This window comes from Prinia subflava, chromosome 19 (assembly GCF_021018805.1).
Source record: "Prinia subflava isolate CZ2003 ecotype Zambia chromosome 19, Cam_Psub_1.2, whole genome shotgun sequence".
Classification (NCBI taxonomy): Eukaryota; Metazoa; Chordata; class Aves; order Passeriformes; family Cisticolidae; genus Prinia; species Prinia subflava.
The window spans coordinates 11091239-11115211 of record NC_086265.1 but is presented as its reverse complement, the minus strand read 5'-3'; the positions used below and the strand labels follow the sequence as shown (position 1 = coordinate 11115211).

General features: G+C 42.8%; 1 protein-coding gene across 2 annotated transcripts in view; it reads right to left on the bottom strand.

The window, feature by feature from the left end:
• The window catches only part of SPECC1L (sperm antigen with calponin homology and coiled-coil domains 1 like), a 64863-nt gene extending 41938 nt beyond the window's left edge, over window positions 1-22925 (bottom strand). The window contains exons 1-4 of one of the 2 annotated variants that reach the window (XM_063416441.1): window positions 22768-22925; window positions 9049-9238; window positions 3581-3740; window positions 1228-2861 (exon numbers count right to left, since the gene is read on the bottom strand). In XM_063416441.1, the coding sequence (XP_063272511.1) occupies window positions 1228-2861; window positions 3581-3740; window positions 9049-9201 (1947 nt within the window). In that variant the 5' untranslated portion in view covers window positions 9202-9238; window positions 22768-22925. Of the gene's footprint in view, window positions 1-1227; window positions 2862-3580; window positions 3741-9048; window positions 9239-12800; window positions 13104-22767 lie in introns of those variants that run through there. The other variant, XM_063416440.1, reaches the window with a different exon arrangement.
• Between the last annotated feature and the right edge of the window lie 1048 nt (window positions 22926-23973).

The following is a 23973-nucleotide window of genomic DNA, read 5'->3' as shown; positions in this document are numbered from 1 at the left end:
AAGGGAAGGGAAGGGAAGGGAAGGGAAGGGAAGGGAAGGGAAGGGAAGGGAAGGGAAGGGAAGGGAAGGGAAGGGAAGGGAAGGGAAGGGAAGGGAAGGGAAGGGAAGGGAAGGGAAGGGAAGGGAAGGGAAGGGAAGGGAAGGGAAGGGAAGGGAAGGGAAGGGAAGGGAAGGGAAGGGAAGGGAAGGGAAGGGAAGGGAAGGGAAGGGAAGGGAAGGGAAGGGAAGGGAAGGGAAGGGAAGGGAAGGGAAGGGAAGGGAAGGGAAGGGAAGGGAAGGGAAGGGAAGGGAAGGGAAGGGAAGGGAAGGGAAGGGAAGGGAAGGGAAGTGCACTTGGTTGACTTCCCCTTTTCAGGAGCAGGGGAAGAGGTTCTTTTTATCCTGCCTCAACAAACTGTAACATAAGTAATAGGCTGGGCTCAGGGGCACAGGAACATTAACCCAATACCAAAAATGGGGTGCCAGAAAAAAAAGAGAAATTAGGTTGTGGTTTAGGGTGGGCAACACTGGCAGGCACCAAGTTTAATAGACAAAATACCCTGCCTTTATGTCATCTGTTTCGGTGGTTTTTACTTTAATAGCACTATCCAACCTCAGTTATTAAAATTATTTTAGTGAATTTTTCACCCCAAATTAAGGTTGATTCTAACAGGCTCATGATCATGACTAACATGTTGACTTGCAGCTAACATATAGTTCACACATGAAATTTGGCATAAATTCTCTTCAGGAAGATATACCTTTAAATGAATATGTAAAGTTATTAAATAGTGTGATTCTTGCTTTTATATTAAATTATGGTAAATACTTTCACTAGACATAGCTACTGCATAAATTAGAAATATTTGGGTCGAAACAGAACTGGAAATAAACACTTTGATCCAAAACCTAATCAGTACATAAATTCTTGCAGAAGGTGTGCAATTTAAGCACTAAATTAGTACAGTATCTTAAACACTGTTTAAGTTTGCCCACTGAAATAAGTTGTGGAGTGTAAATATTCTTAAAAAGTAACATAAAAGTCACCCTGTAGCTCAATGTATCCATATAATTTCTTCAAATGCTGACATCATTTTCATTGCAAAAGTCAAGAGAAAGTAATTAGCCCTAGCACTACTGGAATCCAATTAACCCCATAATTAATCTCTTACTTCTGAAAGAACTACAGAGGCCAACAGGTCATTATGTACAAGGGATGTTAGAATGCAATGGTATTTTAAGCTCTACCTTAGCAATGGCATCTTGCAATCGGTTGGCGTCGTTGCGGGTGTGCGCCAGCTCCTCCTGCAGACCACTGGCCAAGGCCTCTGCTTTTTCCTTATCCAGCCTGACACTCTCCAGCAGGTCTTGTATGTCTGATTTATCTCCAGAGTTGTGTATAGAGTACAACTCGGCCACTCTCTGCTTTTCATGCTCTAGCTGAGCTTTCAGCCTGTTCATCTCAATCTGGTCACTGGCTACTGTGGCTTTGTACTCCTCTAAGGTAGATGCCAGAGCTGTTTTGCTTTTCTGCTCTGACTCGATAATCCGTTCCATGTGGTGATTCCTCTCTTTTAATGCCCCTATCATTTCTTGGGCCTCCTTGTTGTCTTGTTCTGCCATCTTCAAAGTGTTGCTCAAGTGCTGCTGAACGCCCAGCAGCTGCTCCCGCTCGAAGCGCGCGTTCTCCGCCAGCTCCATGTAACGCTGCTCCAGCTCCATGTAGCGCCCGCTCTTCATGTCCTCATCAATCACATAGGAAATGTGGTGTTCATCCAGAAGGGACCGGAAATACTCGATCTGACGGCTGAAGTGTTCCAGCTTGTCACTTTGCTGGCACAAGGACTCCATCAGGATTACCTTTTCCTCTCCGAGTCTTTCATTCTCGCTGTTCAGCTCTTGTGTTATTTGCTGCAGATCTGCAAGCTCTTGGAGCGTGGCTTGGAGCTCTTCAGCTGTACTGTGTTGATTCTCTTCCATCTGATGTATCCGTTCTGTCAGACAAGCTACGGATACTTCACTTGCATTGCCACTGCTCCCCTTCCTAGACCTTTCTATACTTGGTACTCCTTCAGATTCTGAAGATGACGGAGCATCTAAGGCATCATCACTTGATGTCAGTGGCTGATAAACTTCACTGCACTCGCTGTCTAAATTATCCATGGAATTACTGTGTTGGTTGTCCATGAGAGTGTTCTCATCCTGACTTAACAAGTCTTCCATTGATCCAGGAGCAGAACCTTCCACTGAAGATGTCAGAGTGCCCCCACCGTCGCTGTGGTTGCCAGCTGTAATCTCAGGACTCAAAGACTGATAGCCAAAGAGCTTTTCAGAGTTGTCCAGCCTTTGTTCCAAAGAAAAGCCCAAAGCATTTAGTCTGTCTTTTAACATTCGATTCTCATTCTTCAGCTGGTTGAGCTCTTCTCTGATGGCAGTGTTTTGTTCCTGTAACTGCAGCAGTGTAGACTCTACATCAGTTGGCTGATGGACAACAATGGCTTCTTTCTCTTCAGATTTTTCATCCCCCTCAAGATGATCTTCGTTGAGTCCCAGCTGAGCACGCATGTCCCTTAGTTCACTTCTCAGGTGCAAGATTTCCACATCTTTAGTTTTTGCCAGCGTGAGAAGATCGTTCACCTTTGCTTCCAGTGCGGCTTTGTCGCTGATCTGGTTGTCGGACTTGGACTTGCTCATGCGGACGTCGGAGTCGGGATTGGTGCGGCTGCGGGAGCGCTTTGCCAGCACCGTGTCACCGGGGCCCTGCCCCGCCACAGGCAGCTTCTTGCTCTGGCTCAGACGAGAACGGTCCCGGATCCTCTCTCTAGAAGAGCTCGACTCTTTATTTCCAGAGGAAGTGCTGCGCTTCGCTGTGGAACTTGTACCTGTGTGTTTTTTGAAAGTTAGGAACGTGAATTTAAGATACAGTATCTGTCACAGAAGGCTGTGTGCCGTGTATGAGCAACACAGTGCTTCATTTTCAGAATCACACTACTGAATCTATTTTGCATAGAAAATAGGAAGTAAGTATTAACCCAAACCGCATCTTCCGTTTCCTGCATTTTCATCTCGTTGCATAAAAAAAAAGATAGATTATTACTCCTTTATTTCCAGATGCTTTACAGCTTTGCAAACATTACTGAATCCAAAAGAGAGCAATGGAAGGCAAGACCTATTTCAATTCATATCTACAACACACTAAATGATTTCACTTTTCTGAACAGTTTCTGAAAGCCCTCTTACTTTTTTTCTATAAAGCTACACAAAACATTCCAAAATGTTCACTGTAACAAGGCATCTTAGAGATTTAGTGCTTGTGTCATGGATTTTTTAAACAGACACTTTCAGAAAAATCTATGATTCTCTAAATTAATTATATTATTTCATTTTATATAAGAGTTGCATAGTCAGTACCAAACAAACTAAAAGGAACACCCTCCAAAAAAGCAATTACATTATTAAAAACAGGAAAGGAGTTCAGAAGGTGTGTGATTTGACTATGGCTTTAATGAGCACTTCAATAAACAACCTGGATCCTAAATACACTAAATGAAAATAAAAAGCTCCCCAACTTGCACCTTTAAGAATCAATATATCCATTTACCTGCAATAGTTTTGGGTTTGTTTTCCAGACTGTTCATGGTTGTCCCTGGAGCTGAAGATGCTGTTGATACACAAGAGTTCTTCTTGGCCTTGACACCGTTGGTCATTGTCACTCCACTGCCACCAGCCATCCCTGCTAAGAGGTCATCGTTACTCTTAGTCTGAAAGAAAGGGAAGAAGCAGCTTTAAGACAGCTGGCCCAGGAGTCTGCAGAGCCAACATTTCTACTGTTAAAGATTCCTTCAGTTTAAAAAGTACATATTTGACAAGTCATGTGTCTATGCAAGAATGCTGAAAAGTGTAAGAGAACTGCACTGTGCAGAGTCGGTAAATGAAATGGAACTTTAACTCCTTACATATGAGTGAGCACTGAAACTGAGTCTTCTCTCTACCCCAAAAAATTCTTAATCCTTCAGTACCCAGGAGAAAAATAAAGACAATTAAAGCACAGTAACATATCATAGCGTAAAACTTCTCAATTTTGACTGAATGTTGGCTTATGCATAAAAATGAAGGCAATTCTCAGATAATTCAACCACCAATTACCAGGAAGTTAATACAAAATCCTTCAACTGAATATGATCAAATGTTTTCTGGTGGGCAAATTCACAACAAAAAAGCTTAAATCAAAGAAAACCAAAAATCAATCCAACATTAGCAAAATACAATTTCTAGCTCAAAATACTGAACTACAGATCACTAGAAACTAGGACAGAGGCAGGGGAAAAGCCACCCTCACCACATATTCCTGCCTTGCTTTCAAGCTCTTTTCTAGGGAATTTTAAGAGATGGGTTATTTGTTTGATGGACTTTTTGTGTAACCTCATATGATTGTTCCTCAAACTACTTTTAGCCACAAAAGCTTCCTGGAATGTGACAGGGCAGCAAGCACAGGATTCTCAACAAGCAGACTCCCAAACAGAGAATACATCTTTCAGGATAAAGCAAAGTCTAGAGACACTAAGCTCTTAAACATTAATTGGCAGACTTTATACTCTTTAAAATACAATTTTTCAAATGGTGAAAATCAAAATATGCTCAACATTTTTCCCATTATATCAGAAAAAAAATTTAAAAGAAAACAGCTGTGCTAGCAGCATTCTTTCAGCAACTGTATTATTCAGCTGGACAACACATTTAAACTCTCCTCCAACATCCCAGCTAAAAGGTAGTGCACAGAAGTTAACCAGTTGCTTTCCATCATGTCTGCAAGTTTGTAACTTCCAGCTCCCACTACATCCATGTTAAAAACTATATTGCAGACATTAAAATTCTATAGATTTAGAATAAAGGTACACTTGCTTAATTAAAAAAATAGTTGCATGTCAGTCTATTCTCTACAGTCTCTTTTTGCAAGTACCAATTCCAGAGCAGTGAGGAACACTGATCACAGCACTGTGGAAAGAGCATGGATGAGATCTGTGCCATTTACAAAGAGCAGCTGCAAAACAAAAGGGAGCTTTGGGACAAGAACGTATTCGCTCTGCATGCAACTGATAGAAATATAGAAAATTTACAGACAGAAATTTTTAAGGGTAAAGTCCTCTAGGACAAGAATGTTTTTATTGAATCACGTCAGAAACGGTGTAGCCTTCTGAAAAGGTTAATAAAAGGCTGGAAGAAAACACATCACTCCAAGGATCTAGTCTGCTGTGCATCTAAAGCTGGCTTTTCTGGTATGAAAATGCCATTGTTGTTTGCTGTGCAAACAAGGCTTTTCCAAGAGCTCCTTCCTCCCAGGAGCCAGACCAGCCCTTGGTCTGCCATGTCACACAGCCATGCAAACAGGCAATGGAAACATAAATAGGAAAGCAAAAATATCTGGGGGGCTACAGAAGCCATAATGCCCACCCAACTCATGTGGGGAGGACAGGCTGAGCACAGACTACTGGTGTACAACAGACCTGGTTTACCTCTGATCTAATTAGCTTTTGTATCTAATTGAATTAATTTTGAGGGCATGGGGGTACAGGGGGAGGGAAACAACCCTGTGCTACTGTGCCTAAACCAAGGTATTCCAAAAAGGCAGGGAGCAGTGATTTTCTGCTTTGCTGCTGGATCTGCCCACCCGCCTGCAAACGTGACAGTTCAAACAGACTGGGAGCTGTCAGCATTTTCACCCTGCTGAAAGAGGGGGAAATTACATTAAGCTTTTAGACACTTATGGTACAAGTACATGTTATCAAGCCAAATAGGTCAAGATGTGACTCAGCTTGAAGAAAAAAAATACGCTAAGTAAAATACACATTTTCAGACATTAGTCATCTGCAGGCCTTGCTGAACAAAGGAATTTAAGACAGACATTCTTCTTCTGACTTACCCATAAACTATTTCTGCTCTAGGTTGGAAGGCACTGCCTCCTCTGCAGCCAATTAGTAAACAGTTTCTCAAAGCTGTAACATTATATTCTTGGCAAAGAAAACTATTTAGCAAGCTTTGGAAAAATTACAAACCAGCAGCTCTCTTAATGTTCCACAATGGCAACCGTTCAGAACTTCTAAAATCAAAGTATTTTAGTAGCACCTCTTTTTAATTGAAGCAAAAGCAATGGTGTATGTTTACCAAACAACTTTTTCTCATTTACTAAGAACTGTGCCATCCTGCTTAGCATTAAAACTCCTACATTAAAATATGAAAAATTAGAAAATCTCATAATTAGAAATGCTCGTCCAGACCTATTTTAATTTTCTATATAAAAAACCACTTTATAATTACACAATTCATATTCTGTTTTCCTCTCAGTACTTTCTTTCAGTGCAACAAAACTTGAATAATGACCCATACAATTCATTTCATCTTAGTTTCTCAACAGGTATATCCTATTTACTGCATCTCATTCAAATCCCTTTATATATATATAATTATTCCTACCTAAGATTTTCTTTGATGGTTGTTGTTGCCGCATTTGAGTTTTTCAAACACCAAACTTCACAACAATCTGTAATTAACTTACTGCATTTTGCAAACAGAATAGAAGCCTAGACACATGAATACTGAAAACACACTCTAACTTTTAATATTCAAATATTGGTCTCAGAGTCCTGGCTTTTCAGGGACATTGGATTTTGCAATTCGTCTGAAGTACAGCTGCTGTCTAATTACAGCTCGGAGTGTTAGCAGGATCACAAGCTCATTAGCTGAAGAAGTCAAAAAATAATGATCTTAAGAATACATTATTTGTAGTGTTTTTTGTAACAGATTAAAAACTCAAAGTGGCTGGCAGTTAAACTTCTGTAGTGACAGTGTGTGTGTGGGGTGCTGAACATTTACACAGGTAAACGTGGCAAAAGGGGGAGGCAGAAACCACAGAGAAGGAACCGGCCTGGGGCAGTGGGAAGCAAATGAACAGACAGACCCTGGGACAGGCTCAGCTCTGGGAAGGGTGGGTCTCACAGCCCCTTCCTGTGCTCACTGCCCACACAGAAAACTCCACAGAAAAGGACAAATGTATGGAACAATGCAGTTAAAGAAGCCCACTAAAGCTAAACGCTGGCCTAGAGTTATATCATGAAGAGGATGCTATAATTACAAAATTTTCCATTTTTCAATGTTATTACTAACTGAACCAAGATTGTTATAGCACTGTATTTCTCCTTTTTAATAGGAGCCTTTCACCCAATATCCAGCTCAAAGGACTGAATAAATTAATAAGCGTTGCAATGAAGTTATTTAATGCCAGCTTTTTTTTGTCAAAGAATATTAAATGAAATTCAGAACACATACCAATTGATCAACTCTGAGAGAATACTCTACAGCCTCCATGAGGAAAACAATATGCCAAATGTTTCATCAACAATATCAAATAGAAAATTATATTAAAAATATTTTTTAAATGTAACTTTTATTGATACTTCTTTCAAGCCAGAAAATATGTGATTTGTCAGTACCAGATAACAAAAAAACCACACAAACAACTAACTTTGTTATATAAGTACAGAACACTCAAGGAAGATTCATCACTATCATTAAGTCACACAGTTGGCACAACAGCACCATAACAAGTAAAAGACATCCAATTGTATGAGTAAACCTGGTTGAACATAAACCTGAGACAAGCCTTAGTAATCAAGAGAAAATTTTCATTGTGGTTCAAACTCATAGGCTGTCATGAATTCTAATCCCACACCAAAACATAGCCAGAAGTGTTACTAACATCAGTAAAACTGTGAAAGCATACTGGGTCAAATCTGTTCAGTGTTAGATCATCCTCCTCCTTTATCTCCTGAGAGGTATGACATAAGAAACTTGATAAGTAAACTACAAAGGACTTCAGTTGCTTTGAGAGGTTTCTAGAAATATAAAGTAGGTAGTGTCAACAAGCATCAAAAGATTATTTAAAGCTCAGAAAACTGCAAGATGCATTGGGTGATGGAAAGAAAGGAGGGGCACTGGGAGAAAAACTCCCGGAAACCTGGCTTGCAAGTTCATCAGCAAAAGTATTAACTACTCTTCATAAAAGAGAAGGAAGAAGAAAAGGGAACACAGAGCTATTGCAGAGAAACCTCAACTCTCACTTTAATTCTGGATCTTTATTTGCAGTTACTTAAATGGCCTTTGTGGCTTCTTGTGTGCCAGGGAAGTGGTTCAGGTCCAGCTGGACACTGCTCCTTGCTCTGTTCATCTGTCCCAGGGCAGCAGCAGCACAGCCCTGCACCCTGGGCTGCAGACAGCAAAGGGGGCTGCAGACAGCAAAGGGGGCTGCAGACAGCAAAGGGGGCTGCAGACAGCAAAGGGGGCTGCAGACAGCAAAGGGGGCTGCAGACAGCCACGTCTCCATGCCAGGAAAAGGAGACAGAGCAGGCAGGCTCATTCCATCCATCCAGCCCAGATGTGGTTGCTCCAGGTGAAAACTCCACAGCAGCACACCTCAGTGTGTCTGACTGTTTGTTGGAAGCCATCTGCTCCTACATATACTGCCCCGTTTTGCTACTGTAAGAGAAAACCTCTACCTTTGAACTTGTTCTGGGAGCAAGAATCAACTTGTGAAAATTCAGCTCAAGCAGTACTTCAACACAAAGCAAAGGCCAAAACAGCCAGAAGAATTCAGCTGCACTGACCCGACATGGATCACTGACATATAAAAGTTCTCATGTTAGATCCTTCATTAGTTCTTTTTTCAGAACCAGTAAATAACTCTTATCAAATCCTATTAGTCACTGACACCATTCAAGCATAACACCAAACAAACAATATTTGTCAGAACACAGCTTCCACTCTGCTCCCTTTGCAGAGCAGCCAAGTCCTGCACAGCACATGGCTCTGCATCTCATGCTGCAGTGTGAAAGTACAGCACGAGTGACACACAAAATCCTGTCACCCTGCCCAGTGCTCTGGAACTTCCCAGACTCCCTCCAGCTACCCATGCATCCTCTAGTCTAAGCTGCATTAAAGACAAGCCTTGAAATTCTACCCTTTTTAAAGCTTTATTGTAAAAAACATAAATAATCAGAGTGTTCTGCTGGTTATTACCTTCAAAAGAGATGCCGATGTCCCGGTTTTGGAGAGTTTTGTTACTGCAGACACTGAGGAGCCGTTTTCTGGTTTGGCTTTTTCACTTGTTTGAGCTTTATTTACTCCAGGCACTTTGGGCACTGAGCCAACACTCCTGCTTGCTTTCTTCATTCTGGGCTGTCTGTTTATGATGCATTTACAAACAAATCTACAAGCAGAAAGAAAGAGACTTTAAATCTAAAATACAGACGAAAAGCAATGTCTTTTTTTTTAATGTTCTATTTAAGACCAGAAATCCAGAAGAGCTGTAAAGACCTCAAATTAGAGCCAAACAAAATGCATGTGACTGACCAATGTTTTTTGCCTTTTTTTAAAAGGGATTTTTGCTAAGGACTAAGCACTTCCTACAGCTCCACTCCACTCCAAATTATAATCTTTTTTTTTTAGTTCTCATTCCACAAATGGCATTGAACTGAGGATATTTTATAAGTGACCCATGTTGCTGAGTTCACTCGTTAGCCAGCAAAAGAAAGGCTTATTAGGGAGCAACGTCCTTTATTTCTGACTGTGGGAAGGAAAACACTGTGGGAGTATTCAGGCAACAGCCTAACTACCAACAACACTGGATCTGAGAAAAGATTACCACCAGCTCGGTAACTTCAGCACTGAGAGAAAAACCGCAGTTGTGGAGGAAAACTTACTCTACAAAAAATCCAAAGAAGTTGAAAAATTCAGATTCCCTCAAACCAATTATTAAAAATCTCAATGATAAACACGTGGAATTTTACAAAATTTAACATGAATCATGTGATTGCAAGGATTATCTGCAAGAAGCAGCCAGAAGGAGCTCAGTGGGTTCCACAGCCCACAGTGAGGACACTCTGTCCCTGACAGCAAACTGCCAGCACTGCCATCCCACCCACGAGCACAGATGAAAGCCCAGAAAACAAAGCTGACTTTATCCAAACCAGGAGCAGCCACAACAAACCCGAAAACTGGAGGTACTACAACAACAGCTAATCCCAAGGAAGCACAGACTAACAGGAGAACAGCCACAGGACAGCTGTAACTCGAAGCATGGGCTACCAGAAAGACTAGAGACACCAGCACCTTCTCCTCCTGCAAGAGGAGAGCTGGCACTGTTCTCTTCATCACCCCTGACTCAGATGGCATGGGATGGAAGATTAAGGGGACAACATCTCCACTCCACTTGCAGTCTTAGGGATTCCAGGTGGAAGGAAGTGGTCAGGTTTATCTGAGCCCAATATCTCACAGCTGATTGGACACATGAAACACGCCCAGTCATTTCCATCTCTTAAAAATTGAAACATTTCAAAGGCACAAAAGGCAGACTGATGACTGCGTGCAGAGGACATTTGACATAACACAGTGGTCAGAAGTACTAAATAATTTCAGCTAACAAAATTAGCACCATACCCTTACTCACACTCCTTCCTTCTGAGCACCACCTCAGCTGCACACAAGTATATTTCAATTCTGACTTTGATAAAAGTCAGAAAAACTCCAGGAGTTTTGCCTCCTCAGATCCCTTAGTACTGTTAACAGAAACAACAGGAAGCTTCATCTTAAGACACTGGAAATATTTGTTTACAGCTTCCAGATTCCCTTTAGCTCTGAAAGCTGCCATGAACAGACACAGAAAACTTTGTTTGCTGTTGCAGTTTCATCATCACAATGTCAAAAATGCACCAGTCCTGCCACACAGCTACAAGTATTCAGAATGCCCTCACAGGAGATTAAATAACTGAGAGATAATTTGAAATGAGAGACTCCTTAAAAAACCAAAGCCCAAACCAGAAAAGCCCCATGAAGGTAGTATGTTTGCTATACACACATAATATTAAGTGGTACAATTGCCTGCTAGATTCCAGAAGCAGATGGTAACACTGGTTACCATCTAAATCACCACACTTCTACTTCTTGCCTTTTTCATGTTTATGAGTCAAGCACTTGTGCTTTTGATCTTATTCAATTGAAACCTAAAACTGAAAATACTAAAGGGACAGAGTTCTTTAGTAAAACTGGCATCCTTGCTACTGAATGGTATTTTTGATGTTCTACAGACATAACTAAATTGCCCATAGCACGCTTGAGGAATAACCAAATGAATTTTCAGAGCGCAGTTTGTAGATAAGCTGATTGCATTTTAAAAATTATCCCAAAGAAAAGCTACACACCTGTGATAAATCCAGTCAGTCAGAAGCAGCTGACTGACTTTCTGACAGCTCACAGAGTGAGAAGGCCAGTGCCCCCAGCAGGGTTAGGGCAGTGCACTGATATGACTGTGATACATTTGGGCAACGCCCGACAACCTTGCCTGGCAATGGAGATAAAGCAGTGGCTGTGGCTGGCACAGAGACACCCGGCACTGGCTACTTGCAGTGCTCATTTTTCAGGTCTGCAGAGCGCATTCGTCAGCCCTGACACACCTTGCAAAGCCAGACACAGCACACACGAGCTTTGCATGCACAGTAAACACAGTTGGATTTGTTTATTACAGCAAGTGAGACAGTAACACACCCCACTGGATGGATGGCCTCAGAGAGAGGCGCAGGCTAACATTACCCTTTACAGAACAAGCCATTTATACTGATATCAATATATCTCAGGGGGTCACAGTGACAAGACTCTGTGAACTCAAATGTTTCTCACCCATGAGAAGTGTTCCTGAAAACATGCCATAGCCTTTGCTTCAACAACAGCAACTGCAAACAGAGATGGGAGCAAGCGAAACTCAACAATGTCAGCTCAGCATAATCATGTTTCAACACAGTGTTACCTTAAAATATCTGTAAATTTGACACACAAGACCACTATTTTTGATTCACTGAAACTCAAAGGTAGAACCCCATTTCCAGAAACTTTAAAGATACATAGAGGACAAGAAGGGTTAGGGACCACTGTTTCTGTTTTAATTCCAGAGAAACTAAGCCTTTAATTCCAGAGAAATTAAGTAATTACTAGTTATTTTCCTACTGAAAAACCTTTACATCATTACAGTGTAAAAACGGAGAAAAATATACGAATGGGTCACACAAAATAAGAAACATCAATTAGCATTACAGGTTCTAAAAGCAGCTGCTCAGTAAGAGTCCTAAAGTGAATTTATGTGCCAATTTCTCCCCTCCTGCCTTCTCCAGGAAGGAAAAGGAGACATCAATATTGTGTGACTGGAAGCAGAAAAAGCCCTGCTTCACCCAGTTTCTCAAAAGGCAGGTATGGCAGATCAAAAACTACTTTTATGCTTCTGAAGAACACCACCACATTCCTTAGGAAGAAACAGTATTAAGAATCAATAATAATCTTGTCTCTGCCCAACAAGAAAATTTAACAATTATTTTTACAATAAGAAATAAAACACACTCTAACCAAAGGAAACTTTCTGAAGAGTAACATACAGCACTAACAATTGAAAAGAGAACTAAAATACTATTTGACTATTGTTTTAAAAAGAAAATACAGCATATAAAAGTGTATTTTGTATTTTGCCCTAGGGAGAAAGACGGAATTACTGAAGACTTCCTTTCCCTTTATACACACTTCCTCCTCTTCCTAAAAAAAAAAAAAAGAAGAAAAAGCCACTACTAAAGAAAATACTCATCAACAGGCACAAGACGTTACTGGAAAAATTTGATTAATGATAGCACAAACAGCACCAATTAATCAAAATGGAAGAAAGCCAAAACAATGCCAAAACATCAGACAGAAGGACAGCATTCCTAAAATAAACTGTAACTGTTCCCTCTAACCTGTATCCTTTCCCAGCCGTCTCTCTCTCCACAGCACACATAGTCCAGGAAACAGGAGAGCCTTGCTCAGGAGTGCTCTCCCTGCTCTGGTGGAGGCATGTGAAACCAGTCCTGCACTTTATACCAGTTGCAAACACAACTGCATAAATAATAATTTAAAACTGTTTTGCCCAATAGCATGGCTCTGCTGCTGACTGTAAACTGATATGATACATGCAGCCAGCCAACATGCAATGCTTTCAGCATTACTCTTCAGAACCCTGAGCACTGGAGCAGGGTAGGGAGGGGATGATTCCCTACTGTGATTATTTTAATCTCATCCCTGATTTAATATGCTTGTTTATGCTAATATTGCTGTCACAAATGTAAAGCTCAGTTACAAGAATACAGAATTTAGTTTCCTGTGCCTGGAAGACAATAGAGGGTTAAGCAACAAAAGTATTTTTTGAGAGGCATTAAGCACTGCTACCTACTAAAAATTGTGAATTATTAAGAAAATCTTAAATAATCTTAGACTTGTTTTTAAGAGATTAAAAATAAAAAGAGGAACCAAGTGGTCCCTCAAATCTAAGGATACTGAGCACTTCTCAAAAATCAAATACCCAAGTTATGGAAGAAATTGCTCACATCTAAGAGCAATAGAGTCAGTACACTTTCACTCTCTATTTGTGCAAATTCTTTAGTTTTGATATATTTAGGCTGACAACTTTGCCCAAATAATTAGGGAATGACATTTTCAGGTCACTTACAGTCCCAAAAAGCAGAAAAGCAAAGAGATTATAAAATACAGCCTCATCAACCTTCTGTAAAATACAGATACAGAACTTTCCCAGATCTGCAAGCACACAAGATAGCACAGACTTGTGCTTCATCTCTGGAGTATGAAAAAAGCTACATAGAAAAAGACACAGCTCTCTACGTGTATAACTTTTAGCCTGCAAGCTGCACAAGCACTCTACAACGTCTCTTGCTCAATAATTCCAAAACATGATATATAAACCATTGGATTCCAGCAGCCCAGAGCAAATACTGCATTTTTTTATTGCTTAAGATCAAGACATCAGTTTAGGGACTTGAAAGTTTGCTGCTGCTAGCTGGTAATTTAAGATACCAAACATAACAGGAGAGTCTATGGAATCACAAAGACCCTTATGAGACAAACTGGACAATAAAAACAGCAAACAGAATTAAATATAGGTAAACACAAACACATCTATCTCCTGGGGGAAAGCAGTGTCAGCTTCAAGTATAAATGTGTCCTCAGTGTATCAATACTGCTCAGCAAGACTACAGCATTCTGATTCACAGCTTCATTAAACTATCAGTGCAGTGTTTGGAATAAGGCAAAAAGCAAAGCAACTCCAGAAACTGTTAAAGAAAGGAATAGAAAATGAACCATAAAACAAATATCACATTCAACAAATCAATTTTTTGCCGATCTACCCACACTTTAATTGTTATGTGCGGTTCCTCTCTCAACCTCAAAAAGATTTTCTTACAGATCTTAAACTGATCAAGGAAGGGGCAAAAATAAGATCAAAGGTATATAATAGCTCCCATGAGACATCTCACATGACAAAAGCCTATCAAATCTGGAATGGCACTGAGAAGGCAGACTGGGAGTGGCTGTTAATCATCTCTTCCAGTACTAAAACTAAAAAACCAGAAAACTAATTTAGAGCCAGGTTCTAAATTTAAAAAGTGATCTGCATTTTTAATGTGTATTGTGTGAGGAGATGGGGAGACTGGTCATGCACAAGGTACAGAAATTTCCTAATGGCTGTTACATATCTGAGCACAAAGGGCTCAGAAACCCCTCTGAGACAAAACTGCAAGGTGGGAAAGGAGTCAGGGTAGGAGGGAAGACTTTGGGTTGTTTTTTTTTCCAGGTGGGCCGGAGCTCCAGGTGGGATGGAGCTCCAGGTGAGCTGGATCCCTGTGCCAGTGTGGGCAGCCTCTGCTCCGTTCTTGTGCTGTGAGGAGAACACCCAACTGCAGTTGTGCCCTGCAGTGCAACACAGATGGAGCACAGGGGCTGCACTCCTGGAACAACAGCTGCAGGGAGTCATTCAGAGAGACAAGACCTTTCTATGCCTTTCTGTCCTAAAAATTCTGAAGAGCCTTTACACTTTTCCATTTCAAGTTGTGGAATTACAAAAATAGGAATACTGCATTTAAGTTATGCTATCCATCACTGTTTTCAAGACACATTTGCTATCGCTACTTGTCTTTCAAACAGAAGGCAGCAAAGACCAGAGCTTTGGGCAAGAATTGGCTGTTACACACCTCAATTTCTCTGCTCCTTCTTTGGAGAAAATTTCAGAGCTGTAGCTGCTGTGAGCGATGTGTAACCGTTGCAATACTTAACATTCCAGACAAGTGACAGGAACATTTACAGAACTCCTGAACTCACAAACTGTGCTCTAAAAGCCTTTTCATAACAAAATTAAAATTATGTAGCCTTGTTTTCAAGCTCCTATTTCAAACAACTGCTATTTCAAACCACTGCCAAGGAAAGAAAAAACAACTGTTCATCAACTAGCATGGGGAAACTGTTCCACAGGGAAGGGGAACACTGTCCATAACTTGATCTCAGCATGAGCTTCTACACTGCCTGCAGCTTCAGAAGACTTCTTTTAATTATAGCTTTGAGAAACAGAATAACAGACCAGGTAAATCCATACCTTACTGATTAAAAAACATTCTATGTCAGCTCAGTACCCTTAGCATTCCTGTTAACTACAGCTGCTCACAGTCCAGATCAAAACACCATCCACACTGCTATTAAGTAGCGTTTGTTTCCTTGGTGTTTAAATACAGGTAATTTAGTCACATTGTCATTTTTCACTTTTTTTGGGAAATTTCACAGTTGCATCCAAATTTTAAGCCACACACTTAGAGATGAGGCAGCATACACCTATTTCCTGGGTAGCAATTACACTTCTATGTCAGATTTTACATGCTTGAACAAACAGCAGACATGTCAACCTTCCCTGTAAAATCCTTGGGTTAATACTCCAAATAACACAGTCAACTCCAGTGACACTTGTTTTCCAGGAAAATAAAAAATGAACACACTCATTTTCCCAGCCAAAGGACTGGCCAGCTTTAAGTATAAACCCCACTAACCCAAAAAGTGATACTTGATCAGTTAACTCCATTAACTGGAAGTGCTCTTACCTGTTATTCCAAGCATGTCATTCCAAAAATCAACGACCTTCCAGTTACAAAGGTGTATTCAGTGTCCTATAACCTTAAGCATATACTGTATTCCTCACATAACAATCAAAGTCCACTGGTGGAATGCTTACACTGTTAATTGCTGTGATTCCTGCAGCCGTGAGTCCTACTGACAAACACACACGTGGAAGTTCTCCTGGCAGTACTTTCAAAACAAGCCATGCCAATTTTAAAACCAGGGGAGTTGGTAGAATAGCACAACAAAACGTGTATGACCAACACAACAGCTTCCTTCCCTTCCAAACTGATTCACTCAGTCTACATTTCACTGCAAAATTCTCTCTCCAGCACAGCAGTTCCCAAAAGTGCTGCCTAGAGCAGGTGACCAGTGGTGACCCCCTCCCTTTGGTGCACTGTGAATGCTGTCGGCTGAACTCAGATACCAACGCCTGCAGCAAAGGCTTCTGCTGCAAGAGGTTCCCAGGGAGGAGCAAGGCAGGCACAGCCAGGTGCCCATCACAGCAAGGGGACAGAGAAAGGACGTGCAATGGGCCATTTCAGGAGCCAGAGCAGGGGCTCCCAGCACACGTGTGTTACAGGTAAAACCTGTAAGAAAAGTGATTAACTTTGACGAGGTCTCACACTCATCCAACACACTCCACCAGATCTTCATTTCATGCAAAATCCAAACACTCCAAGTCCTGATACCAGGATGGTTATGATGCTAGATCTGTTCTTACCAGCAGTTAAATTCTCAGCTTGAGGACTTTCTATTGCCTGGATGTCTGGAACTGGGAGGTGACTGGGTGCTTGCTATGTCCACTTCACCACCACCCTGGTCTGACAACATTCTTGAAGGCATTGCCACAAAAAAGTCCCAGAGAACAGAAGAAGCAATAAAGAGATCATCACCTGAGGACCTTCCCAGGCCCCAGGTGTTTACAGCTCCGGGATTCCCAAGCCCAGAAGGACCATCCTGGTCTCAGATGCACCAAGAGAATGCCCAAATGGGAATGGCTCATGCACAAGTCAATCTTGCTAAGGCTGAGGGAGGGAAGTGCCTGCTGGGGTTTGCTTAAGTTAGTCATGAAAATAACTTAATTGTACCCTGCCACCTAACGAGGCAGCCCCACTCCTTCCTCGGTCCGCTCCCTTCTCTCCATTCTAGAGATCACAGCTCATTTTTGATGAGTTGGTCTTTCAGACAGATCAGGACAGATCTGACTCACCTTGTAATTGCCAGATACTATGCAAAGGAAGCAGCAGGACTGGGACCTGGGAACAAGAAGGGAGTCTCACCATTTCAGAGATGGTGTGGCCCCAAATTTGTTTGAATTCAGTTTCAGGCTATTGGCCGCTCAGCAACAGCCCTGCTGTAAATGAACCTCTTACTGCCACCCACCAAACCAGCAACACTTTCCAAGCCACACTCTTCCAGGGCACAGATGAATCATTTTATTTTTACACTGTCACCACAGGACAAAACAGGGCACTGAGGGGTCTGAAGCCTGGCTGTCGATGGATCTCAGTTCTGTGCAGTGGCCCACATCTTTCCTCACCTCCAAGACCTGCCAACAACACACTCATTCCATGGTTTAAAGGCCTTCAGGTCTGGCAGACAGAGCAGAGACAGAGCCACATGCAAATCCTTCCTAAATACTCCGGTATCACTAAGAGAGGAGCAGTTACCAGCCCAGTGTAGAAGCTCAAGGACATAAATTTGAGTCATATGGAAGGAAAGTCCTTGCAACAGGATGGAGAGGTTTCCATCTACTGGTAATTTTTTATTTCCCCAGGGAAAAAGGCTAAGACTATTTCTCTTCCAAATTTTATTCCAAGCCTTCCAGAGGAGGGTGAATCACCAGGCAGTTTATGGAGTTGCCACTCTCTGGGATGGTTGGGTTGTTGGAGCAATGCAGGATTCTACATGGGACAAAGGCTGGGAAAGCACTAAAAGCCCAGTACAGCATCCCCAGCTGATGTAGCTGCTGATGTGCTGATATCTTCATGGAATGCCAAGTGCACTTTCCACTGTGAAACACTTTTAAGGTATTTCTTTGCAAAGCTCCTGTATCTCCAGATTTCCTGGCAAGCCTCTGATGTGTGACTGAAGTCTTCAGAATAGTTTTTCCTCCAGAAAAATGCAGTCTTTCTATTAAAAAAGGCTAGACTGAAGCCTTTTTCTTTTCCTTCCTAAATATCCTTTATATTACAACACTAATGGCCATAACTGATGGACCTAATTTGCTTCTGTAATTAGACACTATTTATTTTTTACAGCTGTGTATATCAGAAAGATTTTCAGGAAAATGTCGAGAAGTTTTTGTAACAAGTATTTGTATGATTTCATGCTTTTAACATAGCAAATGTAGTTCTGAATATGAAACGAAGTAGATTCGAATTTCATCTGCACACTTGGATCTATAGTCTTTAAAATGTCTTCACTATGTTTCCTGAGTTTTCACAAACAGAATTTACATTGTTTACAGTAATATCTAACCCAGCAAACTATCAAAACCTTTGGAGAATAGAATGATGGCACCTTTAAACTTCTCCAAAGTCACAGGCACACCCATGCTACAGGTTGAGGAAACTCTCTCCTGTAGTTTTGTATAAAACTAGAAAGAACAGCAACTGTAACAGGAGAAAAGTTTATGTCACAAAGTTTTCATTTTTACGTGTTAATTCTCAATTACTTCAGTATAGTTAAATTCAATTGTAATGCCACATTCAAGGATGCCCCTCATATTTATAAATCATAAGTCAAGAATAATTTGATTACAACAACTACCAGCAACTGTATGTATTTAAGAAGTTCATAATTTTCAAAAGAAACATTAATTGTCCATATTATATAAGCAAGTGCAGATACAAAGTAGCTTTGCATGATTCTGTCACTGAAAGGAAAGAAGGTTCTTTTTTTTGTCATAGAAAAATATAAAAACAAAACTAAAACCTCAAGTAACTTCAGTTACTCAGTTGTGGAAGGAATCATGTCTACAAAAGTAGCTTTAATTTTCCTTTTCTGTTCCAGAAAAGCCTATATCCCTTCAGGGATTTGAAGGAAATATTTGCTATTAACCATTTAAAGTGCTGGTCACTTGTTAGGGAAGAGCAAATTGAAACAGGCAAGAAGACCATTGTCTGAAAAGACACTGCACAGCAGATGCTACTTTAAATGCACACCCATTATCAACCCTCAGTGTCATTTACTTTGCTGAATAAAAGCAAACTTTTATTCATATAAAATATAACCTGGCAACTCAGTAAAAAGAAAAAAAAAATTGAAGTCCTATGGCTAAACAGAGAAAATCAAACTCTAACAGATCATTTTTATAAACTTGCCCATGTCACTTAAGACCTGTCCATACAAAGACAGCCAACATTCTAGCAGTGAAATCCTTTGAAGGAGCCTCTCCAACCCTCACACAGCAAGGAAATTCTGCAGCCGAAGCTTCAAGAAGGTTCCATCTGCCAAAACCACTGTGTGCTTTTAATTAAGACCATCCACAGAAATGTATTAGGAAGAACACAAAGTTTCAGGGAGCGGTAGGAATGCCAGCCTCTTGGTCATGCTTTCCACCCACCTCCCCACACACAGATCCCACAGAAAGTCATTACTCACTGCATGTACCTGTGCAGAACATGTATCCCACAGCAGCCAAAGGACCAAAGTCAAGGAAATGCTTTGAGCATCCAAAAAATACAAATACTTTCAGACTGATGTCATCTGATAGAGTACTTCAACTGTACCTTAACTCTTTTTTGGTATTATTTAATTACTACATGTTAGGTGTTCAGTTTATTTAGTCTTCTGAAATTTTGCTTTAGTGGCTTTATAATCATCTAATAAGCAACAAGTGACTAGTTCTAATTTTTTTTTTTTTTTTTTTTTTTTTTTGGTACTGAACTCTTGTGGATTGAAACCCTTCATAATTCTCTTTTCACCTAACTTCAGAATTTATTCTGTACTATTCTTCCGTGCAATTTTGAAAGTTACTAGTTCTGCCGCTGATTTGCAACACAGTGTCAGTTCTTTGCAACACTGAAGTACTCAAAGACATTTAGTTACAAAGACAAAGATCAAACATTGTAGTGCCTTGTAGATGTAGGACAGTAAAGTTGTCTTTCCCAAGGAAAACCATGTGTGAAAACTGTACTAATGAACTACTTCTATTTAAAGATAGTGTCCTGTGATTACTTCCAGGCTGCACTACTCCTAAGTGCTCCAAATGGTGGCTTCTCTGATCATTCCAGTTGGAATAAGCTCAAAAGAAACAAGTAATAAGTTCCTTGTAACTAGTCACGTAAGGCTACCATTATGTACATAAATCAGCTTCCAACACTTGCTCTTTCTCCCTTTTTCAGTATAAAGACCAAAAATAAGACTAAATGGGGTGATTTTTTAAGCCAGGAAGTACAAGCCTAACATTTCTTATGCTGTTTTTCCCAATGAGCAATAGTGATTCAGTCCCATTAATAGCATTACACACTGTAGGACTGGATCTCTGCTGGCAAGACGGGCTCCAACATCACAAGGTCAAAAAAGAGCTTCTGAATTATGTTAGTGTAAAATCTCTAAAGGAGTTTCCATAGCCTCCACCTACTGAGAGTCTGTTTTCCTCTTTCATACCAATAGTAAAGCAAAAACGGCACAAATTTGACTTCAAAACGTTACTTCTAAGTATATATCTATTAATACATAAAATATTGGCTGTGCATCAGATTTATTCTGTACAATTAAATCTTTGCAGCATAAAAATATCCACCCCAACATGTATTTAGACAGAAACTTCTAAAACTCAAGAAGTATTGGACCTGGACCTTTAAATGATGTGCAGGTATGGCTCAGGAAAATGCCAGCTGGCCCAAGCACGCCATGCCAATGCCCACAGTGATGTGGCCAAGCACGTGCCAGACCTCAGCCCAACACCCGAGCTGTCTTTGATTTGCTACTGTGGACACTCTCTCCCTTGAGGGAAACCTTAGCTCCAGCCTGATGCAGAAGAGTCCTTTGGCAGATGCCTGGAAGGCCACAGAGATCACACCAGCCTAGAGGACAGAGGGAAAGGGAAAACACCCTGGAGCTGCAAATCACAATAGAAGGTAACAGTCCATGACACGTGGAAATCCCAAATCCCTGCACAGATGTTTTCCCACTGCGATGTTCCACTATCATCAGACTTTAATATAACAAACCTCAATACAATCGAAGAGAGAAAATAGATCTTTAAGGATGATCACACTAAAACACATGTCAACAATCGGCTTGAGCAGATAAAATAACTGGGAAAATGTGGGCTGCATTATCTAACCAGATGGCCCTTTATTTGACAAAAATAGAAAAATGCGTTAAAAAGATTTGAGACATTTTATTCCCAATTATGTATCGTATTCAAAAAAGGAAGAAAAAGACATGTATCTTCAGCCATACAAAAACAACATCTGAGAAATCAAGGGGTTTTTTCCTTCCTTCACCTAGTTTACCAGCCTGGAATCTGGTTTTTCCATTAGCCGAAAGTGAAGTGGCAGTGTTACAAGAAACATGAGACTACTCCCGTCTCAGTTTCCCAGTTTTAATCTCGGACTATTTACAATGACCTTCTCTTTTCATTTTTGTTAGCAACTACCTAACAACACTCAACTAGGCTGGAGAGGGAGAAGAAACTGCTTCTCTTCTTCTCAGTGACTGCAGCACTATATTGTGATCCACAGTGTTAAAAGCAGTCACTGGCTTTAATTTGCCTTTTAGCAGCCAAAGTCCACACCATTAATAAAGCAGGAAGCAGCTCCAGAAGGTTTATGTTTGCTTTTGGGGTGAGCACAGACGATGCCCTTCAACAGAACCCATGGCTCCTGAGAGCCTTTTTCACCCAGCAGAACCACTTACATGACACATTTTCTGCTACAAGAGAACTGTGTTTTCCACACCCCAGCACAGACACTTCATACAATCACAGACAGTGAGATGCTGTGTAGAGAGAAGGCTGGAGTTTGCTGAGCATCAGCACAGCACTGCATTGTTTTTCTCTCAGCGTACAGAACCTCTCAGAACCTCTCCTACAGCTGGTTTGTCCCAGCTAGAGGAACCTGCCTTCCTACATCCCTGCCAATACGAGGTCATGACAGACTTGGAAGCTAAAATAGTGTGAGGCACAGGATGGCAGACAGCAGGCACAAAACTGGAACACAGAGGCTCTTTCAGCTCTAAAAAGGGAGGAAAACCGCGCTCCAGAGAAGCATGACACCAGAATCCAAACAAAGGTGCTCCCAAATACACCAAAACCCAGCTAGAAAGCCGCTGAACGCGGGCACTCCGCTGTCCTCAGGGAGCCCCACACGCACCCACCCTCCCTCTCACAGCCAGCAGCGTGAAGCGAGCGATGCCACCGTGGGATGCAAACGCGGGCCAGCCCGCGCTCCCCGCCCGCGGGGCCGGCGGCGGCCGCGCTCCCTCCGCGCCTGCCCCGCGGCGCTCCCGCAGGGGCATCGCAAGATGGGTGACAGGGAGGACGCGGCACGGCGGGCGGAGGGGGCCGCGGGCGGCCCCTGAGGCGCGGGGGTCCCCGAGCGGGCGCGGGGCGGTGTCAGCGCCGCGGGCTGACAGCGCGGCCCCTCGGGGGGCGGCGGTGAGGAGGGGCCGAGCCCGGGGCTGCCCGCGGCCGTGAGGCGCTGCGGCCGGGGCGCGGGACACAGGCCCCGCCGGAGCCTGCGCGGCCGCGGGCGACCCCCCGGCGGGCGGGCGGGGGTCGGGGCCGGGCTGTGCCCGCCGGCGCTCGGCGCTTACCGGGGCAGCCGCCGCCTCCTTCCCGCTGCTTCGCAGCCCCGGGGGCGCCGCGCGGGCCGGGCCGGCGGGAGGGGGGGCGCGGAGGGGCGCGCGCACGGCAGGGACCCCTCCGCCCGCCTCCGCCCCGCCCCCTGGCGGCACCGCGCACGCGCCCCCGCGGGCCCGCCCCGCGCCGGGGCCCGCGAGGGGAAAGGGCGGGGCGCGGGCACGGGCGGCGCGTGCGCGGGGCGCTCCGCCCTCAGGGCGGCGCCGCTGCGCACCTGAACCGCGGAACGGCGGGAGACCGGCAGCAGGTACGGAGGGGAAGACTCTGAGGCGATCGAGCCCAACCTGTGATCCAACAGCACCGGGTCATCTAGAACATGACGGTGAACTCAGTGCCACGTTCAGTCTTTCCTTAAACACCTCCCAAGGCAGCCCGTTCCGATGTCTGATTAAGCCTTCTGTGGAGAAAGTTCCCCTCATGTCAAACCTGAGCCTCCCCTGGCGCAGCCTGAGGCCGTTTCCTCTCATCCTGTCCCTTGTTCCCTGGAGCAGACCCCGACCCCTCACGGCCGCATGCTCCTGTCAGGGAGTTGTGGGGGGACGGAAGGTCCCCCCTGAGCCTCCTTTTCTCCAGGCCGAGCCCTCCCAGCCCCCTCAGCCGCTCCTCCTCACCCCTGCGCTCCAGAGCCTTCCCCAGCTTCGCTGCCCGTCTGAGGGCGGGAGGGCGGCAACGGCCCCGGCACAGGGCCCGCATCTAGGACTGGTGAAAAAAACAATTATTTTGTGGGGGTTTTGGGGCGGGGGAATAAGCATGCGTATCGTAAGCTCTGGCACCAAGCACACACAGTGCAGAAAATGTGAGTGAGTGGGGAGGCTGTGGGTCTTCTAAAACTGTGCCTTACTGTCCAGATCTATAATCGTAGCTGTTCATTCGACTGAGAAGCAGATGTTTAAATGTGTGTCCTGGCTTAAATGGACTAGAATTTTCTTCTCTGTGTTCAGCACAAACTGGAAATATAGCCCATACAAGCCACCTTGAAGAAAATTAACTCTACCCCAGCCAAAACCAGCACACTGTGGTGGGAAATAGCTTTGCCTTCTTAGATTACAAGAACTCACGTACACGCAAGCCTTCAGAGTGTGAGCTCCCTTCAAACACACAAAACTTAGCTCAGCTATGTAGCCCATCACTGTACAGGATGTTTGACTTGTCACGAATAA